The 23,203-nt window shown below is 42.2% G+C and overlaps 5 protein-coding genes, 1 long non-coding RNA gene and 1 other non-coding gene across 17 annotated transcripts in view; 4 read left to right on the plus strand and 3 right to left on the minus strand.

Moving 5' to 3' along the window:
• The window catches only part of Cht6 (Chitinase 6), a 33,959-nt gene extending 31,732 nt beyond the window's left edge, over window positions 1-2,227 (plus strand). For all 4 annotated transcript variants that reach the window (NM_001258673.2, NM_001258669.2, NM_001258671.2 and 1 more), the window contains 2 exons: window positions 938-1,255; window positions 1,316-2,227. In NM_001258673.2, the coding sequence (NP_001245602.1) occupies window positions 938-1,255; window positions 1,316-1,839 (842 nt within the window). In that variant the 3' untranslated portion in view covers window positions 1,840-2,227. The remainder of the gene's footprint in view (window positions 1-937; window positions 1,256-1,315) is intronic.
• A 147-nt stretch (window positions 2,228-2,374) lies between these two features.
• On the minus strand, window positions 2,375-4,060 carry Yp2 (Yolk protein 2). Of its 2 annotated transcripts, none has more exons than NM_001298141.1 (2): window positions 3,773-4,058; window positions 2,375-3,704 (listed from the first exon to the last, which is right to left on the minus strand). In NM_001298141.1, the coding sequence occupies exons 1-2, from the start codon at window positions 4,005-4,007 to the stop codon at window positions 2,611-2,613; spliced, it is 1,329 nt and encodes a 442-aa protein (NP_001285070.1). In that variant the 5' UTR covers window positions 4,008-4,058; the 3' UTR covers window positions 2,375-2,610. The 2 variants fall into 2 exon arrangements, with proteins under 2 accessions (NP_001285070.1, NP_511102.3); NM_078547.3 differs by having other exon boundaries at window positions 2,440-3,704; window positions 3,773-4,060.
• Window positions 4,061-5,234: 1,174 nt separating this feature from the next.
• Window positions 5,235-6,922, plus strand: Yp1 (Yolk protein 1). 2 transcript variants are annotated; one of them, NM_001298142.1, is made up of 2 exons: window positions 5,235-5,560; window positions 5,638-6,922. In NM_001298142.1, exons 1-2 carry the CDS (start codon window positions 5,341-5,343, stop codon window positions 6,735-6,737), a joined length of 1,320 nt encoding a protein of 439 aa, NP_001285071.1. In that variant the 5' UTR covers window positions 5,235-5,340; the 3' UTR covers window positions 6,738-6,922. The 2 variants fall into 2 exon arrangements, with proteins under 2 accessions (NP_001285071.1, NP_511103.1); NM_078548.3 differs by having other exon boundaries at window positions 5,276-5,560.
• asRNA:CR45601 (antisense RNA:CR45601) lies at window positions 5,659-6,533 on the minus strand. Its single transcript, NR_123851.1, has one exon.
• A 130-nt stretch (window positions 6,923-7,052) lies between the features above and the next one.
• Window positions 7,053-22,292, minus strand: CG15312 (uncharacterized protein). Of its 6 annotated transcripts, NM_001258674.2 has the most exons (7): window positions 21,921-22,292; window positions 21,566-21,724; window positions 12,636-12,772; window positions 12,091-12,570; window positions 11,872-12,001; window positions 11,115-11,264; window positions 7,500-9,153 (listed from the first exon to the last, which is right to left on the minus strand). In NM_001258674.2, exons 2-7 carry the CDS (start codon window positions 21,627-21,629, stop codon window positions 8,720-8,722), a joined length of 1,395 nt encoding a protein of 464 aa, NP_001245603.1. In that variant the 5' UTR covers window positions 21,630-21,724; window positions 21,921-22,292; the 3' UTR covers window positions 7,500-8,719. The 6 variants fall into 6 exon arrangements, with proteins under 6 accessions (NP_001245604.1, NP_727391.1, NP_001245603.1 ...); NM_001258675.2 differs by lacking the exon at window positions 11,115-11,264 and having other exon boundaries at window positions 7,053-9,153; window positions 21,985-22,292; NM_167215.3 differs by lacking the exon at window positions 11,115-11,264 and having other exon boundaries at window positions 8,544-9,089; window positions 22,263-22,292.
• Gr9a (Gustatory receptor 9a) lies at window positions 13,051-14,209 on the plus strand (the record flags this gene model as incomplete). Its single annotated transcript, NM_167217.1, has 3 exons — window positions 13,051-13,857; window positions 13,920-14,072; window positions 14,144-14,209. 3 exons carry the CDS (start codon window positions 13,051-13,053, stop codon window positions 14,207-14,209), a joined length of 1,026 nt encoding a protein of 341 aa, NP_727392.1.
• Window positions 22,293-22,814: 522 nt separating the features above from the next.
• On the plus strand, window positions 22,815-23,158 carry lncRNA:CR45602 (long non-coding RNA:CR45602). The gene has a single exon (NR_123852.1). It is a non-coding gene; the product is annotated as a long non-coding RNA:CR45602 (long non-coding RNA).
• Window positions 23,159-23,203: the final 45 nt, after the last annotated feature.

Genomic DNA, 23,203 nt, shown 5'->3' on the forward strand with positions numbered 1-23,203 from the left:
AACTTGTCGAACTCGCCAAAGATTCATAACGAGCATTTTTAGCCAAGTTATGACGAAAATTCCGTTTGTAAATATCAACTTTTTGGCAAAATCCGTTTTTACCGAATTTCGGTCATAAAATAATCAGTTTTTTTGCCACAACTTTAAAAATAATTGTCTGAATATGGAATGTCATACCTCGTTGATTTCGTAATAAAATTCCCAATCGAACTGTATTCACAAATGGAAATTCTATTTTTTGGCCATTTTTTGCAAATTTTGATGATGTTACCCCTTACAAAAAATGCGAAAATTTACCCAAAAATTAATTTTCGAAAATCCTCCAGAAAGTGATAGGGATCGTTAGCATGGGTAATTAGCTGCTCAAAACAGTTATTCTTACATTTATATGACCATTTTTAGCCAAGTTATGACGAAAATTCCAATTGTAAATATCAAGATTTTGGCTAAATCCGTTTTTCCGAAATTCGGCCATCAAATAATCCGTTTTTTTTTGGCATAACTTTAAAAATAATTGCCTGAATATAGAATGTCATACCTCGTTGAGCTCGTAATAAAATTCCCAATCGAACTGTATTCACAAATGGAAATTCTATTTTTTGGTAATTTTTTGCAAATTTTGATGATGTTACCCCTTACAAAAAAGGCGAAAAATGACCCAAAAATTAAAATTCCTAATTTCTTCAAAAAGTGACAGGTACTACTAGTTAGTACTAGTAATTAGCTGCTCAAAAATGTTATTCTTACATCTTTACGATAATTTTAGGCCAAGTTATGATGAAAATAAGTTGTCATAAACATCTCAATTTTACCAACAATCCTGTTATTGCTTTTTCGCCTAATGAAATTATTTTGTTATCAAAATATTAAGCCATGAATTTTCTTAATTTTTTTTTTAAATTTCATATTTCATATTCTTATTATGTTTTCCCTTTAGCCACCGAGGTGCCCAGAACTCAGAACCCACTGTTCAAGCGCCGCCTCACCCTTATATCCACCACTCCGCCGTCCGCCCGCACCACCAACCCACCAGTTTCGGGCCTGGAAACCACCACCACTCTGTATTTGAACGACGACGACGAGGATCAGGTGGCCAAGTCGAGCATTCACACGAGCCGCTTCAACCAGATACCAGAGCAGGTGCGTCCACGAGAGGAATATGACTTGGCATTGCCAGCGCAGCCACTGAAGAGCACCAGCACCACAGTTAGCACCACTGCCAATGCACCACTACCAGTTATTGGCCAGGGAATCCGTAAGTGTATAACCATTGCATTGTTGTTTGTATTTGACTGGTTTTAACTTGTTACTGCAGGCCGTCAATTGATCCCACGTCCTCGTCGGCCGCAATCGACCACATCAACGCCCCCCACTACAACCACATCCGGTTCAACTTTGAGATCGACCACGTCGGCTGGACACTCGGCTCCTCCTCTCTCCCGTCGCCAGCAGAGTCGTCGTCGTCCGCACAAATACATCGAGGTCTACAGTCGTCCGCCGGCCAAGACTGCCGTAATCTCAGCCACGTCAAGTAGTCAATTTCTGGACGAGGGATTCCCGGTGGTTCACAGTCAGGTCGCCCAACGGCGTCGCAGTGGCAGTATTCTTCCGACCAAAAACGATCCCAAGGTGATCGTTCATGGTCATGGCATCATTGAGTGCCGGGCACAGGGAAATTTTCCGCATCCCCTCAACTGCAGGAAGTTTATATCCTGCGCCCGATTCGAGGAGACCGGTGGAATCGTTGGATGGGAGTACACCTGTCCCAAGGGACTAACCTACGACGGCGTCGGCGGCATGTGCACCTGGTCGCCCTCGGATCAGCCCTGCCGCGATTAGACTGATAGACAAACAAATCAAAAAAAAAAAACAAAAACAAAAACACAGCTCTAAATAAGCCTCTAAATCCATTAACCCATCTCATCTGGAGACCCATTCGCATCGATAAAAAGACCATCCATTCCCATTGCACCCCGTGTTGTATATGATTTTTCCAATTTGTGATTAGTTCTGATGAGGTTGTTGAAATCGAGACGATGAATATGAGTGAAGCAAGTTGAAATTCTACGTTAATTATTCTTATTTAAGCTTAGTGATATCTCAACCCAATTTTTTTGCGCCTGCCAATACAGTAGTAAGCAAGAAATATTGTCCGTAGTTCATCGTCCCATATATATAGCGCCATATCTATATATGTGGTTGTGCGTGTGTGTACGCTATATATCATAATGGATAATATGCTTTCTTTATCAAATAAACATATCATGTAATCCAAATGTTTGTTGTGTGCTTCTTTTATGACCTCAGTGGCATTGCATAATTTGGTTTTGGATATTTTTATATAATGAGCATTTAGAACTCTCAAATATTTCGACATAAGCAATTGTTTTTATTGTAAATTGAACTGGGGTTTTTTTCTGATATTGAACTGAACTCTTTAGAATGTTTAAAAATGCAAACGTTTTTTATTGTGAGTTAAAAAAACAAAGCTAACTAATCGTAGTGGATGCAACTGGCAGAGGGTTCTGCTGGATGAGGATGGGCTGGAGTGGTTCGCTCGCATGAGGGGTGTGCGATCTGGTTGTCATCGATGGATCACTGTGCGATGATCTACTGACGGCGGGAACCCTGGTTGGAGGAGGACTGGCGCCAGGGCTGGTGGACCTGGTGGTAGCCGGTCTGTTTCTGGGCGGGAGTGCTCCTGCCGAAGGGGCTCTTCGAGTTCACCTGCAGAATGTAATCGCCCTGCAGATCGAAATCGGTAGCGATGCCCATGTAGCCGCGCTTGCCATAGCCCTTGTTCTGCTTGTACTCCTGGTACGAGCTGGCGGCCACGGAGGGGAAGTTCCTCTCGTTTCCAGGACGCACGGACTCGGCGAAGTAGCGGGTGGCACGCATGGTGGCCTCAACGACATTATCGGCTCCGGGCACTCCGGTCGAGGGTCCGTTGGGGAAGAAGTCCACGTTGGCCAATCGCTGGCTGGTACCCATGCCGTAGGCGGAGGTGTGGATGGCATCAACGAAGTCAGCATCACCACGGGCCAGTCCGGTCAGCCTCTCCTCGGGCTTGCCGTAGATCTTAGTGGGGTCCAGGGCGGTGATGCGGCGCAACTTGTGTCCGGTCTGACGGGTGAACTGGCGTCCAGCCACTCCGGCAACGTGGGCAGCGGGTCCAGAGCCAATCAGATGGATAATCTCTTGGGGCACGTTCACGGTGTTGGTCAGCTCAACCAGACGGTTGCCAATGATCTCGCCCAGACGCTCAATGTTCAGGGTGGCGTACTGCTCAAAGTCCTCGATGGCATTGCCCAGCTGAATCACAATCAGGTCTCCGGTCTTGGTATCATCCTGTTCACCGTTCTGCTTCCTGCGCTGCGTTTGCTGCTCCTCGCTGGAACTCCTCTGGCTCTGCTCCTCGTTGGAGTAGTCGGTGGTCTCATAGGGCTGGAGGTTGTAACGCTGCTGGTAGGCCTGCACCAGCTTCCTGGTAGCCTTCTGCACTTGGGTGTTGGTCTCGGGCAGGCCCTGGATGAAGATGGTGACCTCATCGTCGCCGAACTTCTGCTGGCGCTTAACCTTCTCCACCAAAGTGTTCAGGTTGAACTCGATCTTCTGGCCGCGCTCGCCGACAATGTAGCCCCTGATCTGGCTGGGTTCCGGGGTGTAATCGGGCTTGAAGACATGGTTGAACTGGGACAGATGGTCTGCGGGATAGGATAGTGCGTGTAAATATAACATGATTGGTAGAACTTTTAGAGATCCTTGAACTTACAGAGCTTGTCCAACAGCGTAGCGCCCTCCTCCAGGCTCATCTCCTGCAGCTTCTTAAGGGTAACCTCCTTCAGGTTGGGCAGCTCCTCGACTTCACGTGGATTGACCCAGTTGCTGGGCTGCTCCACATTGTCCAGGGAGTTGGATCGGCGACCGGAACGGTTACCAGATTGGGGATTACCCATGGCGACCGCCAGAAGGCAGGCCATAACGCAAAGGGTGCGCAGAGGATTCATTGTGGCTTCCAAGTTCGACTTTTTCAGACACCGTACCAAATTGTACTGCATACCCACTGCTGCGACTCAATGCATTTTATACCCCTTGGAATCGGTAGTCTATACACACTATAATGCACGCGCCGGAAGCAATTGATTTCAGCAACCGATTTCTGGATCAGCACAAATGCATTGATTCGCAGCGTCAGTGATTTTGCAACACTTCTGATGAGCTCTAAAATTTCGTTCCCCTTTTTTTTTTTTTTTTTTGGTTATTAAGTATCCATCGGGTAACAGGTAATGGGAAACTTCTTTAACCAGCACTTTCATAACATAAACAAAAGGTGGTCTGGCCATTAAGGGGCTTGACAGTGGGGGCACGACTTGAACTCATGCACAGGTCAAGATAAAGCTTTTGTTTGAAAAAAATATTTGGCAATTTTGTGAAATTTATGCAACTATTTAAGTGTTTGCCAAAAGAATTGTCTAAATTGTTCTATAAGCAGATAGCACTTTCAGGGAAATGCAAAATAAATATATTATAAATTATAATATTATAAATATAAATATTTACATCTATCGAAATATACATATATTTTTAATAAGTAGAATGAGTTACATGAAATAGCATCGATAAGATCATATATTATAAAACGAATCCCGGATATTAAAATAGAATCTCCTTGAAAAACGTTCCCCTGAATCAATTCATTTCTAAAGTCCAAAAACAAATATAATCTTACTATCTTGCCTTGGAAACTACAAACATTCCATACTTTTCGTATCAATGGCAAACATCTAGGAATCAATGAACTGTATCGGCCTTGAATTGAAAATGCAAAATTATGGACTTTTAATTAAGCAGAAGAAAAGTGCCAAATATAAATCTACTTATAAACAAAAAAAATCAATAAAATGTTGTATATAATAACCAACTAATGCCCATGTTAGATCTATATTTTATGCATTTATTTGATCAAATCCGGTGCACAACTACAATGTTGCAATCAGCGGAGCCTACAAAGTGATTACAAATTAAAATAATCAGGCGGCAGCAGGTGCTGCTAAGTCATCAGTGGGGTCAGCTATAGGTAGGCCCCGTGTCTATTTTGTATGTATACAATTTATTCCGCTATCGATAGCATATACACTCATCCGATTCCCAGGCACCCGAAAACCCTTACTCAGCACAAGTGACCGATTAAGGCCTGAGCCAGCGAAAAGCGAGTCAGAAAATGGGAAATCGCTCAGCGCAAATTGTGGTATATAAACCACCATCGTTGGATTTGGAAGGCCAGTTCAACTCACTCAGTGTTGAAGTCGCATCCGCAGGACCAAATCCCAAATCCGAACCATGAACCCCATGAGAGTGCTGAGCCTTCTGGCTTGCTTGGCGGTCGCCGCCTTGGCCAAGCCCAATGGCCGTATGGACAACTCCGTCAACCAGGCATTGAAGCCGTCGCAGTGGCTCTCCGGATCCCAGCTGGAGGCCATTCCCGCCCTCGACGATTTCACCATTGAGCGTCTGGAGAACATGAACCTGGAGCGTGGCGCCGAGCTGCTGCAGCAAGTCTGTGAGTAATCCTAGATGCAGATAAAAAAAAAAAAAAAAAACATCGAATATTCTATGGAATATATATATCCTTTGTAGACCACCTGTCGCAGATCCACCACAACGTTGAGCCCAACTATGTGCCCAGCGGCATCCAGGTCTATGTGCCCAAGCCCAATGGTGACAAGACCGTTGCTCCCCTGAACGAGATGATCCAGCGCCTGAAGCAGAAGCAGAACTTTGGTGAGGATGAGGTGACCATCATTGTGACCGGACTGCCCCAGACCAGCGAGACCGTGAAGAAGGCGACCAGGAAGCTGGTTCAGGCTTACATGCAGCGCTACAATCTGCAGCAGCAGCGCCAGCACGGCAAGAACGGCAACCAGGACTACCAGGATCAGAGCAACGAACAGAGGAAGAACCAGAGGACCAGCAGCGAGGAGGACTACAGCGAGGAGGTTAAGAACGCCAAGACCCAAAGCGGCGACATCATTGTGATCGATTTGGGCTCCAAGCTGAACACCTATGAGCGTTATGCCATGCTCGACATTGAGAAGACCGGCGCCAAGATCGGCAAGTGGATCGTCCAGATGGTCAACGAGTTGGACATGCCCTTCGATACCATTCACCTGATTGGCCAGAATGTGGGTGCCCATGTTGCCGGTGCCGCTGCCCAGGAATTCACCCGTCTCACCGGACACAAGCTGCGCCGTGTCACCGGTCTGGATCCCTCCAAGATCGTGGCCAAGAGCAAGAACACCCTGACCGGTCTGGCTCGCGGTGATGCTGAATTCGTTGACGCCATCCACACCTCGGTCTACGGCATGGGCACCCCCATCCGCTCCGGTGATGTTGACTTCTATCCCAATGGACCTGCCGCCGGTGTTCCCGGAGCCAGCAACGTGGTGGAGGCCGCCATGCGTGCCACCCGCTACTTCGCCGAGTCCGTGCGTCCCGGAAACGAGAGGAGCTTCCCCGCCGTGCCAGCCAACTCCCTGCAGCAGTACAAGCAGAACGATGGATTCGGCAAGCGTGCCTACATGGGCATCGATACCGCTCACGATCTCGAGGGTGACTACATTCTGCAGGTGAACCCCAAGTCTCCTTTCGGCCGCAACGCACCCGCCCAGAAGCAGAGCAGCTACCACGGTGTCCACCAGGCGTGGAACACCAACCAGGACAGCAAGGACTACCAGTAAGGATGAGTCTGCTTACTCTGGACACCTGGAATGGCAACTACCAAACAACAAACAACCACCCAACCACACAAACACTGTAGTCCCTAAGTTGAACCCATATTGGCCCTTTTCTTGAGATTACCTAAACATTTAACGAGCACATCGCGAAATTCAGCAAATAAACGCTCGATAAAGAGCTTAAAAATATCTATTTTGTTTATCTTAAATCATTTAGGAACTATAATAGTCTAATAGATCATCCCAAAAAAAAGGGAACAAAATCAAAAGTAAATATCGTAGTTTGGTTTTGTAAACTTAGATTTATTTTATTGTTGTCGGTGTTTTTGTGGTGTTGAGGTCTAATCTTCTCCACTTATGGCTTGGGCTCAGATTAGAAAATAATTTGTTTACGGTAATTTGGGGGGAGTATTGCTCATGGGAGGCTGGCGTTATAACAATAAACCTCAACATGAAGCGATAACAATTAGAAATACAGCCAAGAGTTTAGGATCAGGGCTTAGGCGAGAGACTTTTGCTTATTTAAACTTCCACCTATTTAAATAGGATGTTTCCATCTTCTGATTTTTAGTTTCAATCTTCGCTTAGTTAAGTGCACATTCCGAATTGTTAGAAATATTAATACTATATACTTGTTGGTAGCTCTAGCATATCAATGCAAAATATTGTTGGAACCAAGGAGTTCGGGCCAAGTTGGGCCACAAAAATATTGGTAAAAGCGCAGGCCAAAGTGTCTTAAATATTAACTACAGTCTTTCTTAAGATACCCACTCGCTATCTTTATGTACATTCCACACATTTTGTGATCGTTCTCACTATATATATATATATTTTTTTTTTGCTTCGGTATATTCACAATATTCGCTTGTTTAAAATTAGTTTTGATTTATCTTTTATAACAATTTCATTGTTTAGATTTTGTTTACTGTGAGTGGAAGCAATTTTTATTTTCATTTCTTTGAATATTTGGTTTTCAGGCTACTTTAACTACGTTAATAAATATTCCTATATCATATCATAATCAATTTATTTAGCTTTGAGGCCGAACTAAAGCACAAGGCATTTTGCCGTTTATTTAAAATGTTTATCAAACGTTTTTCACGGTTTTAAATATATATATATATATATATTTATATATCTATATATAGATCGTTTGGTGCGCTCTACAGTGCAAAATATTTGCTCAATTATAAAATTGTTTCACAGTTTGTTAAATCTTTACAACGGAACCAAAACAAGGACAAGTTCAAACGATATAGTCCGGTATCTATCAGAGACTATCAGAGATCTGTTACAATTGACTAATTTAATTTTAAATATTATAAAATCAGTTACAATTACAGAAAAGCATTAGTTCGGGCTAACAGACAAACGGACTGGGTGTAAGGACATTTATATTGATTAGTACTTGGTAACAGATCTCTTTTGGGCGATTTTTGAGGCTCTAAGCTAACTTGTCCGCTAAATTCTGTCGTCTATATATGTGGATCTGAATAATCCAGTGGCTGTAACTCAGATAGCGTGTTTAACTAGACAAAATACAATATGAGCTTTATAGCTACGAGCTTCAGCAAATTCATGATGGTTAATAGCTGGGTTTTTGGTGTTTCGTGTGCTTTATGGTAAATCCTTACAATGTTCGTTCAATTGAATTTGTATCACAGCAATATATTTGTTTTGGTTTATATTTATAATACGTGTATATATACTATATAGTTGTGATTCGGGGCATAGAAGCAATGCAATGAGCTCTAAATCAAAATCTCTGGCGATTTGTGGCGTTCTTTGTTTTTTTTTTTTTTTTTTTTTGGTATTTCATAGTTGAAGCTTGGACAGGAAACCGAAATGAAAACGAAACATTCGATCGATCGATAAGCTCTCTCTCATTTCTATATCTATGTATATGATGTAGAGGTGGATCCTAACTATCCAATCAAGCAGCAATGCAACAACCTTGGTGACCAGTGTTTGTACTCAAATACGTCTCAAATACGCTTGATGGTGGGTCCGGTGAAGAAGACGGAGACTTTACGCTTGAACCGCTCCATGGTGGGTTCGTGCTCCTCCTCGTAGTCGTCGTCATCATCGTCGTCCTGCCGCCGTAGGTGGTGGTGGTGGTGCTGCTGCTGGTTCTGCTGATGATGATACTGATGGTGGTGGCTCTGGTTTTGATGGCGGTGGTGCTGCGGTGGCAAATGCAAACGCGGCGGCGGAGGCGTTCGATGGTGCTGGCCAAAGATGATGGTGCGCGGAAATGGCATGGCCACATCGTCATCGTCATCCTCCCCAGCATCCTGATCGCCAGCACTGCCCCCATGACCTTGGCCACCAGGCTCTGGTCCGCCGTCCGACTCGCTGAAACCGGGATTAAGTATTATGTTCGGTATGAGCTCAATGCTGTCCCAACCATCTTGCAGTTCTTTTTTAGATGAAATCGGAAGAAGTTTACAGTTTATAGATATTAATTCAAAATGGAGAAGGAGACAGAGAGCAGAAGAAGAAATAGAGAGAGAGAGAGAGAAGAAAAAACATTTATTAGGATTATTTTTGATAATTGTTCTCTACATTACCTCGTTTGCTAGGGATTTTTATATTGTCTGTGTTGGTATGTGAGTGTGTGTTTCGGGGGTGTTTTTTATTTTTATTTTTCTGAGTGTAGCTGTGCAACAGTTTAACACAAATATTTACAGGCGGCGCTTCAGCCAAGTGTCACTCAAACAACGCGACACTTTAGCCCCCAAGCGTCGCACAGGGCGTATGCGTAATGCAAGCAACAACTTTGTCTCGCTAAATAAGTGTGCCCACAGCAGTGTCCAAAATAATAGGTATTTAAATTTTATTTTTTTTAAATACAACTTTTGCCAAATGCCAACAAATCCAAATTAATAAAATTTATGAACAACTTACAAACTTCAATTGATATTATAAATTTACTTGTATTATTTTGAACACATTTGTTTATGCGTATAGTATAGTGTTTTATATATCTTGTGTGTTTCTGTGTGTGTTGTTTTGTGTGCATTTTCTATTGAAATCCAAGCTCGAGTGTTCTCAAAACAAAACTAAACAGCATTTCAACGGAATATTACATACAATCCACTCTTTTGGTTTTTTTTTAAAACATTTAATTGTCGTGCTCTTACGGTTTTTATCGTTGCAAAAGCAAATAACACAATAATATTCGGTAAATTACATACACGGTTACAACATTGATAAAGCATTTTCATTGGTCTAGGCATTTTAGAATATTCATTCGGTAAAATGTTGTGGCTTTTCCATTTGCATCTAAAGCTTAAAACTGGTTTAGACCTCTAGACGGTTTTTAGTTTGATTTGGTTTCCATTGATTGACTTTTGGCTACAAGTGCAGGCTATCACAGTTTAAGTGCTTAAAGCTTTCCATATACTTTTGGTCTAGGACTGGATTTGGATTGAGTTTAGTTCAAGGGAAATACAGCGTTCATTACTTAGGACTAGGCTCTATTTAAGAGAGTTTTAGATTAAGTAAATGTGGGAAAATACATACAAGAAACTTATCCTGCGACGCTAAATAATTTTCGATTGCAATGCGAACTAGATTTTCACAATTTAATTAAGCAACTTGAATTCAAATATTTATAATGTATTTATACTGTTTATACTAGCTGCTTCTACTCTTATTATTATCTAATGAAAATATATTCTATTCATTTCTACAAATTATTGGACCTACTCGTTTTACTATGAGCAAAATGTAAAAAAGAATCAACATTTGATTTGTCCGCAAAGATTCTCATAGCAAATACATTTATGTATGCATTTCGCATTGTAATTATATTTACAGGTCACAGGAGCCATCAGTACACACATATGTATTGTATATGGCGTTTAGTATATAAGGGGACTTAAATATAATACATATAAACAACATCCAACGGCAAAAGCAAACATTTTGCGTTCGGCTGGCAAACATAAAAACTAAATGCGGTTAAACACAACGTTTGGATATGTTTAATTATTAACAACAATAGCAGCGGCAACAACAACAGCTATGTAGCATTAACGACAACAACAACAACGACACCAATAACATTGAATTATAGCCATAACAAAACTGAACAATGCAGGTAAAATGAATGTGTGAATTTAACAACCAATGGAACCGAAAACAAGCCAAATGGGAACTAAAAAAAAATATCTTATAGTTACGCAAAAGAGACGCAAATAAATTAAATAACAGGTGAATTGTTGCTCATTATCTCGGGAATTGTTTGCAGTTGTACTAGTTCTTTTCAACTGGGGATATATATGTAGATATATATATATATATATTTATAGACTCTGCAGTTGGAGCTGGATTTATTTGGAAGCTAAAGCTGGAGTTGATCGACTTAGTCTGTACCCATTTGCGCCGACTGATAGCACTCCTTGGAGAGCACAATGCAGAGTCCGATCGCTAATATCACAAGGGTTCCGAGCACTATGCTGACGGCCACTATCCAAATGCGTGGATCGAAATTGTCTAGGTCGGGTTTTATAAGGCGTATGAGATCTGGATATCGTGCGTGACAGAGACAGAGGCAGAGGCAGAGGCAGAGGCACAAAGGAGACACACCAACGAGAGCGGGAGCGAGAGAGAGAGAGAGAGAGAGGGGAGAGAGATATAGATGGACAACGAAAATTACCAAAAATACAAATCGAATGTACTAAACAATGAGCTATACGTTTACACTTTTTTCTTCTTTTTTTTTTTTTTTGGTTTTTTGGTAAATAATACTGGCTCTACCAATCAAGATACTAAAATTAGGCCAACGTATAGGATTGCAACATAGACAATAGGTTTTTGTTAAGGTTTGGTTTTATTCTATCAATGATATTTAACTAATATACCATGTTACAATCCAATTGCAATCCCATTCGTTGGTACTTAAGATATAGATGTTGACACCAATTGGAAATTAGGAATGATCAACTACCGTTTAGAATTACAATTTACACATTTAAAGTAGAATATCAAAGTTGTACGAAAATATTAGTCATAATCAACATAGTCTAGCCTGGTTTGAACCTAGCCTAGCCTAGCCTAGCCTAATGGAGCCTAAGATCTCTAAGATTCGAATGGCTGGTTTAATCAAGCAGGCAGTGCCCGGAGTACTCACCCTCCTCCTTTGTCTCCGGCAGCGTGGTCACATTGGTGGTGACCACCTCGCCGCTGCCCAGTTCATTGTTGGCCCATATCCGAAACTCATAGGTGGTGTTGGGTGCCAGGCGATAGACCTCCATTTGGCGCTAGAAGAAGTTTCAGTTAGATTAAACTGCAACTGTGCATAAGACTATATATATATCTGACTATAAAGAAAGATTTCCTAGATGCTCACCACATTAAAGGCTATGTTGATCGGATCCATCCTGCTCCAGGCGTGCTCGAAACTGGCATTCGCCGGCGGCGTCTTGTAGGAGACGTTGCGGTACTCCGCCGTAAAGCTGCGCACCGGATAGCCACCGGATTGAGTCTTATTGAAGCGCCAGATGAGGAAACCCAGTATTGTGGATGCCTTGAAGTATAGCTGCGACACTGGACCCGGAACAGTGCGAACGATGAGCTTGGTTCGCTGGTGGGCTAGATACTCCACTTCCTCCTCCATTTCGGCTTCCTTCAGCTGGTCATCCTTGGGGGATACGCTTTCCCCTTGGCCATCATCCTCATCCTCCAGTGGCCGCGTTTCTTTATCCTGCAGATTTTGCGGTGAGGTAGTTGCTGATGTTGCTGTTGTCGATGGGCGTGGCACTGACGCAAAGCATACGTAGATTCCCGCATCCGTGGTGCTCACATTTCGCAGGACGAGAACACGACCAGTCTATAATGGGGTATTTATCTCAAAACTATATCTCCGTTTCTGGAGAGGAAACCCCATTGATTTACCTGAACTATCGTGCTGTTGTTGCCGTGCTCTTTCACCCACATTATGTTTCCCTGGGCTATGCACGGTATGCTCACATTGCCGCCCTTGTCCGTCGCGTATTCGTTGTACTTGATCGTCGAGCTGAGTACCGTGAGCACTGCAAATAGTTTTAGAATGATACTGAAATTAGAATTGAGCTTATATAGTCATTTTACTCCTAAAGGTCTTAGAGAATTATAATCGAAAATATTGATACATTTTGTAGGAATATAATAATAATTGGCTATATTTTGAGTCCCCTGGTAAGAGAAAACTTCCCCCTTCCGATAAACTTAACCCAATTACCCGCCAGATACAATCTCGTAGCACCTCCATTTTGATTAATTAAACGATAGTTAGCCAGGTGGAAATTTGGATCCCTCAGTTGTTAGCCCAATGTCGCTGTGGCTGGAACACTTTCTAACTGGCTACTTTCAGCTATGCGGACTGGTCTGTGGCTGGAGTGGCAGTCGTTTGGGCCGCCTGTTGAGCAGTACCTTTCTGGTACTAATATTGATCGAACTGGTCGGTGAAATAGAAACCTACTTTACGGAAGAAAATCCAGATAATGAGTCCGTGCCCGCATATTTTGCAAAGGTCATCATGGGCGTTAATATGGCCTACAAAATGATCCATGCATGGATTGCGCTTTCGGCTCTATTCGAATGCCGGCGCTTTCGTTATCTGCTAGAGGAACTGCCTCCGGTCAAGGCGACATCCTTTATATATAGGCATTTGATCCTGGAAATCATACTATTTGCGTGCAATGCATTCCTCGTCTTATCCGAGTACACAATTCGTGGCATTTATTTGGAGAATCTACGGTATGCCTATAGCCTTCAGGCAGTTCGTGCACGTTATCTGCAAATGATGGTGCTGGTGGATCGTTTGGATGGCAAGCTGGAACAGCTGCATCATAGAGTCATATCCGGGTCCTCGGATTACAAAACTCTCAGACTGGACTATGCCCATCTGGCGAAAGTGACGCGTTCGTTGTCGCATCTATTCGGTCTCTCGTTGCTCCTGCTGAATGTCCTCTGTCTGGGCGACTGGATCATCGTTTGCAATGTGTACTTCATGGTTGCATATCTGCAGGTATTACCCGCCACCTTGTTCCTCTTTGGCCAGGTCATGTTCGTCGTGTGCCCCACCCTCATCAAAATCTGGAGCATCTGCGCCGCCTCTCATCGATGTGTGTCCAAGGTGGGTTATTCTAAAGTCATATGTCTACAAGTTACCAGTAAGGAAGACTTATATCCTTGCAGTCCAAACACCTGCAACAGCAACTTAAGGATCTACCAGGACAAACGCCCGTGGAAAGAAGTCAAATCGAGGGATTTGCCCTGCAGATCATGCAGGATCCCATACAGATCGATGTCTGCGGAATTTATCATCTCAATTTGCAGACTCTAGCGGGGGTATATAAATTCAAAATAATATCCCATACATATATACTATACATCTTTTAAATATTATCCAACTCATACAGATGTTCTTCTTCATTCTGGAGGCCCTGGTTATATTCCTGCAGTTCGTGTCCCTTGTACGAACGTAGGCCACGGACTAATAAATCATGGGGACTGGGTGATATATATCGGGGTCAGAGGTCAGAGCGGTGGGAACATGCAACATGATTTGCTTGCCAAAAGGAACAACAGCAACAAAAAAAAAACAAAGAAAAAGAAAAAAAAAACAGCGAACACCAAAGGCGGTGGCACAAAAAATGCTTCAATTTAACGTTGTTGTATTTCTGCATGCAGAAAATGCTGAAAATGTTGCTGCGACACGCGAAGGTCATACACACACTACTTACATATTTATGACGTTGCCTGTTTCCGCTTCTTCTTCTCCTTCTCATTCACGTTCGACAGGAAACAAGAAAAAAAAAAAAAAGCAGTAGAAAGAACAACAATAAAACGCCAATGGCAACGTCATTGCTCATATTTTATTTCTAGCTTTCAAAAGTCACCTACAAACAAGAATTAAGAAGGGGTCAAGCAAGGCATTTCAGCGGATTGAGATGTGCCACTAATAAAGAAAAAAAGTGTAAAATATAAAAAAATTTTATCATTTACAAATGATTTAATCATAAACCAAATTACACTTTCTTGCTCAGATTGCGACAAGTTGCTCAAACTTGTATAGCCATAATATATTTTCGTTTTTTTTTTTTAGCACAAATATATGTATCTGCAAACTTTGCCACTACACGAGCGTAATAAGATTGCTTTTTTAAAGTTGGCCATTTCTCGCGGGTAAGTAAAACCGAGCACAAGCGAGCAAACAAACATTTGCCAAACACACATTTCCACACACATATACAAAGCAATTTTAAGTTCAACCTTGTCCAAGTTGGGGGCAGATGTAAGTCAGTCAGTCAGTCAGTCAGTCAGTCATCCATAATGTTGATAAAGTTTCGCACAAGCCAAAAATGGCCATAATAAGTTTGCACTGCCTGGCAGGAAACTACTGGCAGTGGTGGGGGAGGGGAGGGGTGGTTACTACATGGTGTATATTTGTTGTTCCTCAGGAGCTCGAAAACAAAAGTTAGCCCATGTGGGGTTATGTAAGGAGCAAGCTGCTCGCCGAAAAGTATGCAACACCCCCTGAAAATTCCACCCACAGCACCACCCACCAACATCATCATCATCCCCTGCTGACGTCAGTTAATTGATTTCAACACGAATCCAATGGGGACGCCTAAATTTACACGCAGAGAAAGGATCACAATGCGATTAAACTAGTGGACATTAAGAAGATATTGGTACTTAAGTAGAACACCACTCATATCACCAATTCACATTGGCTAATAACTTTGAAATAGTTTCAATAAATGTGACTATCTATAAGGTGTTTTTAACTTCTTGAAAGAAAATGCAATACTTTAAATACGTAGCATTGAATATTCTTAAGCTTAAGCTTAAGCTTAGCTAAAGTTTAGTTCTCACATTAGAGAATCTCCTTAGTAAACCCATTAGTAAACCCTTTCGATGCATTTTGGCCCAGTGCAAGGCCACTCAATCAGTCTACTGTTCAATCATTCACTTTTGTCGATGGGCAAACCATCAATTGTCGAGCGATTTAATTAGGCCACCCCAGGGCTTTTTGGCCGTGACGCATTTTGGCCAGTTGCCTATTTTTAGACGCGCTCTGCATTGATTTTGCCATAAACACAGGCCATCCAAGCGGAGCCACGAAAACCACAGTGAAAAGTCCAGCCAAAAACAACGCGTCGATAAACGTAACTCAATCCCAGTCCCAATCATAAAATCCCAATCCCGCAGTTCACCAATCCTCCGCCCATCAAGAGGCAAAAGTCAAGAGACAATGGCCAAAACAAGCATAGAGATCCGGGCAAATAAATCCGGAGACAGACGGGCGGGCGACACCTTTTGTTTATTAACCGGATGCGGAACCCCTAGTTACCAACTATTTACCCCGACGACTGATTGGCTGGAATTTTCGCGGAAGGGCGCGGAAAATGAGGGGCGAAAATTAGTGGGTGTTGGCTGGGTTGTTGTGTTTTCGCTGTTAGAAAGCTGGAAAAAGCAACAGCGAATGCAACTGTGAAAATGTAATAAAATAAAAATGTTTGCCAATTGGTTTAACAACACGGGGTGAGCAGTGAAGGACTGACTCGTGATGGTTTTTCACCCGCCCCTCCGGTCTTTCTTTTTCTTTCGCCCACTTTTTCGGTTTTCGTTTTCCCCCCATTTAGTTTTATTCCCACGATGACCACCCCCAAAAGCAACCACAACACCATTTCGGCACGCTTTCCATGGAATTGCGCTTTTCTGTAATTAATAATTCAAGCACTCGGCTCGATTTGTGCCAAACTAGGGGGACGTTTATGTACAGTAATGAAATCCCTCCCTGCTCTGGATTTATAATTTGTATTATTACATGAATTTTAATAAGATTTTAAATAGCTTCAAATAAGCATACGAATATTTTTCTTAAATTATGCATTTTAGCCTCAACTTCGTTGAATTTCACCTGTATTTTCTGCCCTTTTTTTTGCCACACGTTTTTCCCCTAATGCGGCCATTTTACATAATTTGCGGTGCCAACTATAGTATATCCTGCATCCTTCCTCAACGGGCTATATCCTCGGATATGCCCCTCAGATCGGCGATTGAAGCAACAAGCGGCGAAATAAACTTTTGCTGATGACACCCAGCTGGGATATTGAAGCAGAATGGCCACAAATGGAAAAATGGAAGAGTTCAAGGGTCGCCGGAGGGGCAAAACTTTTCAAGCATCAACTTGAGTATCTGTGCAAGTCGAGCTGAAGTCGAGTCCTTTGAAATGTATCCTCCTCCTAAACCGGTTTGTTCGTCAGTGTCTGAATTCAAATTTTAAAGATAAAAAGTGCAGCTTGAAAGGGCGGAAAATTACGCGATCATCAAAATATTATGCCATTTAAGCGAATTTCTTTATTTAGTTTTCAAGGGTTGTCTTAATGGTAACAAGTAGTTAAGGCAAAAAGATATATATATTGGAAAGATAATAGGTGCAATATTAATTAACTATTGTTATAGGTTATGCTCTCTCTCCTGTATTTAGTTAGTAGTTATTAATATCCTTGTTCGACATCTAACTCGGTTTGCATAATCAAAGCATGTAAATAATTTAATTGTGGTACAGTAAACAATGGTACGTGGCTGGTGAATATTGAATTGATTTCACATCAGTTAATGAAGAGTGCCAGCAATCGTGTCCTGGAAAATGCCATCCTGAGAGCCGTGGCAACTTGACTACGTCAGTTTTCAATGGAATTGTGTGTTGCAATATTTATGACTCCCACATGGAGTGCCGATTGCATTTCGTGTCACCAGCAAACGCCCAAAAACCCACTTCAAGATCCCTCAACGCACAAGCCAAACCAAACAACAACATTTTGTTTGGGAATACACAGAAAAAAATATGGTAACGAAGTGATATCATTTGCAGAAGAAATCAATATCATTCTTGCGCTAATTAATCGTTGTCAAACCAACAAATTCCAGTTCATTGCTCAAAACAAGTTAAACATGTGCCGCCCGTTTTAATGTACAATCTACAGTCAGTTAAATCCTCGTATAAATGGGTAATTTAGCTAATATATTTCAGCATGATTTTGTTTGCGACTTTCCAATAGTCGTTAATCTTGTTCTCTGTGCACTTATACGACAACCCTGACATTTTTATGGCGCTTAATAATGCATTTGGCTTAGAACGACCACACAGAATGTCCATCGATTCCTGCACAGACAACAAATAGGGGGAAAAAAAGGGGGTAGAGTGTGTGTGGGGGGGGGGGGGGTGTTAGAAATGGAGGAGTGGACAAAATGCAGTTTAAGCCAGAGGACCATTAAATTGGAATTTCATAAAGCTTTCAGGCATAAGTGCGCACAACAGGGGTTAAGCATTGTGGCACGGGGGTTAAGAACGGGGGGCACCGAGTGTCAGCAGCAGCTGTTGCCCTCAGAAGCAGACTATGCGATTATTCTGCTGGCACAACAAAATAGTTAAATATACATATGGCACACAATATATGGCTGGAAAGCAATGGCAATGAAAATGAAAACAATAGGGGAAAATGTGCTGGGCAAATAAAAGCGGGCAATCAATGATGAGAAATTAGTTTTAAAGCAATTTAAGTCCAATATTGAAACAAAAAAAAAACATTGAACTTATTGTATTCCCTAAGAGTTTCGAAAATATTCAATCATTTCTTTTTCAATAATACCAAAAACTCCATTAACTATTTGACTGCACAAATCGATTTGAGAAAGGCGAAGCTTCAGCTTTTTTCCAATTATTTCCTAACAAAGAACTGCAATTTTCGTAAAATTCAATGCTTAAAACCACTGAACTGAGATGCAATTCTAAAGACTTTACATTCCAGTGAATACCTTTAAAAGGTGTGCATTCAAAAATGCAAATATTTCCTTGCTGCACATGAAATTCTTGAATGGTCAAAGTGAAATGCAATCTCCCATGGCCAAAATGACACGAATGCGGCCAAATCAAACGACAGAAACAACCGAAAGGCAGACACTTGAATGCGGCGAAAACGGGAAAACCAGAACAAAAGAGTCATTCAATGCTCTTGTTTTCCCTACCATTTTACTTTTTATTTCCAGCTGCATATATAGTATAGTGCGCTCTTGACCAAAAGCCGGAGAAAAGTCTAGGAGAAAAGCGACGGAAAAGTGCTGAAGACTTTCGCAGCAATTCCCCGAGTCACTTTATTATTATTATTGCCCACGGGCGGAATTGCTGCACAGCAGCGGCAAACAAAATAAAATGCCAGAATTAATTAAAATTCATAATTAGTTGCATTTTGCATGCCAACGGGCCACGAGGTCACGACAAGAGCTAATCCAGCCCCTGGCTCAACTCGGGTTTCTTCACCCACACAGCACGCACAGTGGTCGAAAGGCAGGCGAAAATGGCAGAAGTTCTAAAAGAAAGTTGGGCGATATTCAAGCAAAATGCCAAATGAAGTTCAGCACTAAAGCAGACATCATTTAAGCCATTGCAATTTCTGCGATAAGCTTACAAAACTTAAATAGGAGCGATAACCCTTTTGAAACCATTCGAGACCACTGTGACCATTCCATGGCAATTCTCATTTCGTACTTTATTTGCTTTGCCGTAGAAACCAGACAGCAGATGAAGGGTGAAATGATGGTTGGCTGGCTTGTTGGGTGGCAAAGGACATGGGGGACTGGGGACAGGACCTTCTCCGTAATGATGTCCTCCGCCCTTTGCCGACCCCGCCCACTTGTTGAAGTTGTTGTTGTTGCTGCTGCTGCTGTGCCCGTCGTACTTCTGATTCCATTCGGTTGGCATAATTGCAAAATGCACTTTTCCATTGCCTATTTCGAAGGATTTCATGTGTGAGCCCTTGTGTTTCGGGAGCAAACAAAAATAATCAAAAAAGGCCGAGCCCTTCTTCCTGGCCCCTCGAATCAGCCGACCAAGCGGAAAATCAATGCAATGGAAAATCAAATTCACAAACGTTCTATTAAAATAAGTGAGCTAGTGTGTGTGTGTGTGTGTGGCACTCGTCCTTTTTTTGGCATTGACATTGAAAACCCGGTTCCCCCAACAAACCACACTTTCATGAAGCTATTGTCTTGTTATACCCTTTAAGGCAAACGAGGTCCTTTGCTAAGCTTACATAACATAAAACCGCATTTTATTTCAAGTATTATAATTTCAATTATAAGATAATTTATTAAAATTCCCCTGCTTTGGTGTCCAAAAGGATGAAACATCACATTTAGAGTCCTTAATTTTCAAGGATAAATGCCAGAAGACGATGTTTTGTTTTTTGTTGCATACTCTTGGACATTCTCGAAAAGGCTTTCAGACCTGAAGTGGATTTGGGGGTACCTCCAAAAAAAAAACTTCTCCACTTTTGAAACATGCTGAATGCATTCATGAATATTAAGGGCTTTATTTCGTCCCCATAAATTCCGAAAAACTGTTGAAAACTTTGGCCCAACTTTTCGGTTAGGGCATTCGCAGCAACGATGTTGCCCCAAAGTAGTTACCCCTCTCAAATGGCAAATGGCACCTTGTGGCCCGGGTGGCAAGTGTCTAAAAATAGTGGCAAAGCCCTTGTTGCATGTGTTTCGCATGCTCTCGGGGTGGTGCAGTTGTTGTTGTTCCTGTCGAAGTGCTGAAACCGCAGTGTTGGTTCAACAAAAGTGGGAATTCAATTTTGATTGGAGGCAGAGGCAGCATACTTGGCCGCACGTCCTTGACTGCAGTTATCTACCAGGCGATCTCCTTGGCTCGTTAATTTGCCAAAAAGTTTGCCAAATTGGTAGCCACACTTTGGCCAGAAACCTCCCCACCCCAAGCTCCCTCGAGAAAACCTCGACAATTAGGTGCAGAAAAATCAATTTGTCCAAATGAACAGCTGTGGAAGTTTTGTCTTTGGCAAACAGCACCACTGTTTCATCGCCTTTTGTTTTAATTAAAAGCAAACATTTCCAGCAACGACGACCATTACCAAATAATGAGTTTGGCCAAGCCAACTGCCCCCAACATTCGCATTTTTTTTTTTTTTTTTTGTATTGAGAGAGTGGGAGTGCGGCATTACGCGGTGAGTTTTCACTGTTGCAGTAACAATTCAAGGATTTATACGCAATTTGCATGCAAATCAAGTTGGTCAGGCCGCTCGGGTGGCCCACTAAATAGGTGGGGATTAATAAAGGGTCTGCGGGTGGGTTGGTTAGATTGAGCCCAGGATTAGGGACCCTCCGACTGAGATTTATTATCCTGCGCGACTGTGGGTGGCTCAATCTGCACTGAGATTCATGGCACATAAAGGGCGATTTAAACAAGTGCGGAAACAACCGAAATGGACCATTTGGAAAATGTCCTGATTCACAGGATACAAATTAAGTTAGAGAAACATTATAGGTTAAATTTTGTTTAGGTGTTTGTAAATGTAAATGTTTAGCCGGCTTACGAATATAAATACAGTAAAGGATTTGGTTTCGGAATAATATATTTTATATACATATTTATGAATATTGTATATTCGCTTAAGGCCATAAGAGTAATAACTGAATGCTTAACTTAAGTTAAGTTTTTATAATTAATCCTTATGGATTTTAAGCATAACAAAATAACTTGACATATGTATAAATCAAATTTACCCAAATCCCGCAAGCTTAAACTAAATTTTCACAATTTCCCGAGATCCCTGGAAGCCCATCGGAAATTCGCCCACATAAGCCGCAATTTATTATGTCCTCTGGCGGTGATACATCCCCACTGGACTCCAATTGGGTCAGCGGTGGTCCGGCTCCCCAAGCCCATGCTGTCCAACTGGACACGCATTAATCCCAATCGGACGTACAATCGGCCCGCAATGGGGGAGTTATGTAAAGTGTCAAGTGCTTACCTTGGGTGAAAAATAATAGATTAAACGATGACAACGTTAGCACGGAGCTGGAAGTGGACGACATGCTTCCATAGCACGCTCGAAGCACGCTTTACATAAGCCTCCTTTGGCTGCTCTTCCTGCTAGCTTTATCACCCCCTCCCTTTTGACCAAAGCCGGCTGCACAGCAATCAACAACAAAGGCACAGGCACAGCGAAGACAAATAATAAAGGAAAGGAAAAACAAATAAAACTAATAAAAACAAAAAAGCAAACGGCGACGACGCGCCAAAAACAACAAACAGAAAGCAACAACAACAAATAATACGAAAAGTTCTTTTGCTGATTTCTACTTTCTCCTATTTTATCCCCTCACATTTACAGTTACTCCTATCGCGTGCTTCTGCCTTGTTGTTATTTTCTTACGGCTCTCTTGCTACCTCTCTCTCTCTCCCTCACTCTCGTTCTTCCTCTTTCACGACTCCTTTTGACGTAACTTCAAAGTGCGGCTGCTGATTTTTGGCGATTTTCGCACTACGCGAATTCTTTGGAAGTTGCAATTGAGTAATTGAGTAACTGTCGTACTGTACTACATCTATGGAACTTGAAAAAAAAAACACGAAGTATTTGGTGGCTTAATTCAACTGCAGTTCGGTGTTTGGAGAGTTGTTGTTGATAACGGGACACTGGGTTCGCTCGCCAACCGCCACTCATGTACCGTTGCGTTCGAGTTGCGTCGCTCGACTGAAACAGAAACTGAAGCGCTTTCAAATCGGCTTCGTGCCAGGGACTCGGAAAATTGCCCGCCAGAACTTGGCCTTCGGCTATTTACCCGCCAGATATGGCCATTTTAGTTGCTCAAAAGAATAGCTAAAAGGAATATCCTTACGGGGCGCTCATAAGATTGCTACAGAAAATATTTAGCTCTCAAAACTGAATTTTATTTTGGATAAATCCGCTTGAACTTAAAAATAAGGCTTTATACGAACTTTGAATTCATAGCGAACATTATTTTTCGAAGTTATTCTTCTAAAATATTATATTTCATTATATTTCTACATTTCATCCGTAATACGTGTATCAAATATGTTCAGCTCTTTTTATTTTAGCTATTTTAAAAAAGGTTTTTACAAATGATTAGATGTTTTTTTCCATTTTAGCTCACTGTTTTGGAACATAAGACGTTTATACACAAGCACTTCACATTTTATCGGCAAACCTCATATTTATATATTATTTATATAGAATTACAATCTATCATTCAGCTATTTAATTCACTTCAATCATCACTGACTGTCAATGGGTTCGTGCTCTTGAGAGTGGGTGCGAGCCATTGGTGACTACTGGAGCTGCTCCTCCCGCTCCAACCCCTTGAACCCCAACCGCCCACCGAAAATCCAACCTCCCTTCCCCACTTGCACCGCGTGTTGTGCAACTCTGCCCGAAGCCGTCATCTGTAATTCACCTTGGCAGGCATGTGAGTGCGATGCACACGCAGCATCCCCACAAAGCCCTGCCGCACTTCGCCCGCTGGCCACGCCCCCCGTCACCCACAAAAGAACAGCTGTCAATGGTTGTTTACAGAGCAACAGAGACAGCTGTCACGCAGGAAACAGGGACAGCGGCAAAAGTTCGATGAACCCGCCAACTTTAAGTCAA

This window comes from Drosophila melanogaster, chromosome X (assembly GCF_000001215.4).
Source record: "Drosophila melanogaster chromosome X".
NCBI lineage: Eukaryota > Metazoa > Arthropoda > Insecta > Diptera > Drosophilidae > Drosophila > Drosophila melanogaster.